The sequence below is a fragment of the Limulus polyphemus genome, unplaced genomic scaffold, assembly GCF_000517525.1.
Source record: "Limulus polyphemus unplaced genomic scaffold, Limulus_polyphemus-2.1.2 Scaffold3768, whole genome shotgun sequence".
Taxonomy (NCBI): domain Eukaryota; kingdom Metazoa; phylum Arthropoda; class Merostomata; order Xiphosura; family Limulidae; genus Limulus; species Limulus polyphemus.
The window spans coordinates 67,590-72,407 of record NW_013669378.1 but is presented as its reverse complement, the minus strand read 5'-3'; the positions used below and the strand labels follow the sequence as shown (position 1 = coordinate 72,407).

Below are 4,818 nucleotides of genomic sequence, written 5' to 3'. Positions count from 1 at the left end.
TAACCTTCTGTTTTACGTCACCGTTAAAACGCAGGTATCCTCTTGTTTTACGTCCCGTTAAAATTCAGGTAACCTTCTGTTTTACGTCACCGTTAAAACGCAGGTATCCTCTTGTTTTACGTCCCGTTAAAATTCAGGTAACCTTCTGTTTTACGTCACCGTTCAAGTACAGGTATCAATCTGTTTTACGTCATCGTTAAAATACAGGTATCCTCTTGTTTTACGTCACCGTTAAACTTATAATTATTTATCAATCACTGTAACAATCAGTTTTATTGTTGCCGGAAATAATAAAGTTTATAATTATTTATCAATCAGTTTTATTGTTGCCAGAAATAATAAAGTATCTAAATATTTATAATTCACTGTAACAATAAGTTTTATTGTTGCCTGAAAGTTAAAAGAAACAAACTAACTTGAATAACGTTACTTCGGAAGACATAAGCGGCGGATCTGGTGGTGGGTGGGCACGTATACCCCAATTTGACCTGGTAGTGAGAAAGTCACTTTCCAGTTTTGAATTCAATGGTCACATTAAGGTGCCTTCCCCATCCCATCCCATCCCACCCCACCCCAAAATTCGAATATGTTCCGTCGTTTACAGTAGGAGATATAATGCTGTAAGAAATCCAAAAGCAGCGCGTGAAACAGGAATAAAAAAAACTCACTTCAGGCAATGTTGTCAGCTGTGCGTATTTCATTTTCGCATGTATAACTGCATCCGTTATGAGTTGTAAAGTATACATTCCAACCAAATAACATTGCAGATTTGAGTACTATAAAAAAACAACAACCAAAATGATAATCATTAAGATAATTTAAATATTTCTGTTAGACGAAACCACATTAACGGAGGATATTATCAGTACTTCAAAACAAACAAACAAAAAAGACTTACTATTTTAATAAACAGATAGAAATCTACTTTTCTAAACTATTATGTCAAATGTAGAGAAGCTTTCGAAGTTCAATTACAATACCTTGATGTCTTAACCAATTATTCATCTCGCTTTTCTGTAGGTACTTTATATCTAGCCCGGCATGGCCAGGTGGTTAGGGCGCTCGACTCGCAATCTGAGGGTCGTGGGTTCGAATCCCCGTCCCACCAAACATGCTCGCCCCTTCAGCCGTGGGGGCGTTATAATGTGACGGTCAATCCCTCTATTCGTTGGTAAAAGAGTAGCCCAAGAGTTGGCGGTGGGTGGTGATGACTAGCTGCCTTCCCTCTAGTCTTGCACTGCTAAATTAGGGACGGGTAGCGCAGATAGCCCTCGTGTAGCTTTGCGCGAAATTCAAAAACAAACAAACAAACTTTATATCTAAATGAGAATAATGCATGTTAATGACATTTAGTTTCAGAGGACATTAAAACAAACACTTTTTTTTTTTGTCTATGAATAGATGTGTTTTGGCTGCGTTTGGCCTTTTGATTACCATAGGGACAGGTCTGGACTTGTTCAGAACTTATGGTGGAAAACAGAAAAAAAATAGCTTCACGACGAAGATCGAAAATAATGGTAAATATCTTTTAAACTGTAGAATTATTAAAATTCTTTTACTGATATATGATTTTTTTGTCCTTTTGATAATATACGATTTACAGTCGCCTGAGAAGTAAAACGTTAGATTCCTTGTAGAGTCTGCTGAGCTTTACGGTGGAAACTGCCACGACCTTATTTATTGTACTTTCCAGTTTTTTGTTGCTTTTTGTTACAGTCGTTTTCCTGACAGGCTCAATTTTTACATTTTAAACTCATTTATGTGTTTCTTGTCAGCAATAATGTTCTGTATCCTTTTTCTTTAAATTTTATTAAAATATTTTACCTCTGTACCTCCCATTGGGTTAACGGTAAGCCTTGAAGGCTTATAACTCCAAAATTCTGGTTTTGATACCCGTTGTAATAACCAAAAAAGTTTACGGAATTAGATTGTTAAGATCCAGGGTTGGATTCCTCTCGGCGGACAGAGTGTAGATAGCCCATCGTGTAACCTTGTACGAAGGAAACAACAACAATTAAAATGTCCCTTCTATGGTGGCTTAGCGGTAAACTTCGGAGCTTACAACCTTACAATTCTAGGTTTGATCACTGTAGCAAACATAGCTCATTTCGTCTATTGCTTAGCTTTTTTTACTGGTACGAAGGAAACAACAACAATGAAAATGTCTCTTCCATGGTGGCTTAGCGGTAAGCTTCGGAGCTTACAACCTTACAATTCTAGGTTTGATCCCTGCAGCGAACATAGCTCATTTCGTCTATTGCTTAGCTTTTTTTACTGGTACGAAGGAAACAACAACAATTAAAATGTCTCTTCTGTGGTGGCTTAGCGGTAAGCTTCGGAGCTTACAACCTTACAATTCTAGGTTTGATCCCTGCAGCGAACATAGCTCATTTCGTCTATTGCTTAGCTTTTTTTACTGGTACGAAGGAAACAACAACAATGAAAATATCTCTTCTGTGGTGGCTTAGCGGTAAGCTTCGGAGCTTACAACCTTACAATTTTAGGTTTGATCTCTGTAGCGAACACAGCTCATTTCGTCTATTGCTTATTTTTTTTTACTGGAAGCTTCTGATAATTGCTTTCTCTCCATTGTACTATTTCGCGCTGTAATGCTATCTTTTTATATTAGAAACTCTCATGGTAACTTATAATTCACTAACTTGCTTATAGTTAACATGTCTTTCCTCTATATATCCCCTCGTTGTATGTTTATTGTAGTGTTTCTGTTCTCCTCATTGTAGCTTTTGTGAACTACAGCATTTTTTAGAATGTTTGAATGTTTCTTCATGAAAATTCTACTTGTTTTAGTAAAAAGCAAGATTGGAACACATAAACTGATAGCTAGCGTTCAAAGTGGACTTTGTACTTTTAAACCTTCACTCGCTAGGTTTCAGTTTCGGTTTGAAATATGATGCGAAACTAAATCTATGATACGAGATAAAAGTAAATAACCTCTCCGGTTGCTATATAATTAATGATAATTTTTCAATAACAGATCTGCCCTTTCTGTAAGAAACTGTAAATGTATTGGCTTAATATTGGCTTAACGTGTGATATCTTAAAACCTAAACACACGTGGTCTAATTTTCAGCACGGAAATTGTGTATATATTTAAACGAAATATATACAACGCAACTTTCTCAGTCAAACTACAAAGAGATTTAATTTTATAATTTCATATATTAATTAATATAATGTTGTCTCCTATATCAGTGTAATGTTTTCTTCAAATTACGTAACCTTGATACCCTTTCTTATTACGATGTCCATATGTTAAATATAAGTATATATATATATGTCCATAAACGATAGTAATTGTTTTTAGGCCAACTGATTCGGTCGCTTGTAGCATTTTCTCTCTACACCAATGGCAAACAGCTATTTGATTTGAGTGAAAAGCCAGGAAACTTGTCAGCTTTAAACGGGATTCGATTCATCACGATAACATGGGTTATATTGTGTCACACATACGCCTGGGCCATCTTGATAACTTTTCGTAAGTACGAGACGAATCATATTTGTTATAGATTATCATACAAACGACTGGGTTATCTTGGTTACGTTAAGTAAGTACAAGAAAACAGTCTCTGTTATTTTGATTCATTACAATTTGTTTTGTTTTTTAATTGACAGAGAAATTACGAAAATCGTAACTGTTAATTTTTCATAATTTCTTATAATTAACGTTTCTATATTTAGTGTAAAAAAAGCCTCATACAGTTTATTACAAACAAATGGTGAAATACTCGAGACTCGCAGTGATCGAGTTTGTCGATAGGATGTTCTATCAATTCCGAGGACAAAACATTTATAGTTGTGGTAATCAAAACTTTCAATGCTTGATCCCGAAACTGACGTAAAACAGAAGAATACCTGTACGCAATCAGTTTTGTTGTTGCCAGAAATAATAAAGATAAATATTTAGAAACTTTATTATTTCTCGCAACAATAAAACTAATTGTTACAGTGATTGATAAATAATTATAAACTTTATTATTTCCGGCAACAATAAAACTGATTGTTACAGTGATTGATAAATATTTAGAAACTTTATTATTTCTCGCAACAATAAAACTAATTGTTACAGTGATTGATAAATATTTAGAAACTTTACTATTTCCAGCAACAATAAAACTGATTGTTACAGTGATTGATAAATATTTAGAAACTTTATTATTTCTGGCAACAATAAAACTGATTGATAAATAATTATAAACTTTTTTATTTCCGGCAACGATAAAACTGATTGTTGTTGATGCTGTTTTTTTTGTTTGTTTTTAATTATGCACAAAGCTACACAAGAGCTATCTGTGCTCTGCCCACCACCGGTATCGAAACCCGGATTCTAGCGTTGTAAGTCCGCAGACATACCGCTGTACCACTGGGGGCAAACTGATTGTTACAGTGATCGATAAATATTTATAAACTTTATTATTTCCGGCAACAATAAAACTAATTGTTACAGTGATTGATAAATATTTATAAACTTTATTATTTCCGGCAACAATAAAACTAATTGTTACAGTGATTGATAAATAATTATAAACTTTATTATTTCCTTATTAAATTATCATTGATAGGTAGGTAGTAAAGTACAAGCTTACACGACAGCAGTCTGACTGGCGTCCAACCGTATTGGTTCTTTCACGTGACAACTAGAAACAGAAGTCTTTGCAAGTATATAGTCGTCCACTAATAATAATAATAAAACATTAATTAATGTCAGATGTTTGTAACACGTAACTTTTAAATAATTGTAAACATATATATATATATATATATATAAATATATATAAGAACCAAAGGCTAAAAATCAAC

The 4,818-nt window shown here is 34.0% G+C and overlaps 1 protein-coding gene across 1 annotated transcript in view; it reads left to right on the top strand.

Moving 5' to 3' along the window:
* The window catches only part of LOC106470006 (nose resistant to fluoxetine protein 6-like), a 36,130-nt gene that overhangs the window by 16,337 nt on the left and 14,975 nt on the right, over positions 1 to 4,818 (top strand). Inside the window, exons 4-5 of the mRNA XM_013930526.2 lie at positions 1,402 to 1,517; positions 3,326 to 3,496. Coding sequence (XP_013785980.2) covers positions 1,402 to 1,517; positions 3,326 to 3,496 — 287 coding nt within the window. The remainder of the gene's footprint in view (positions 1 to 1,401; positions 1,518 to 3,325; positions 3,497 to 4,818) is intronic.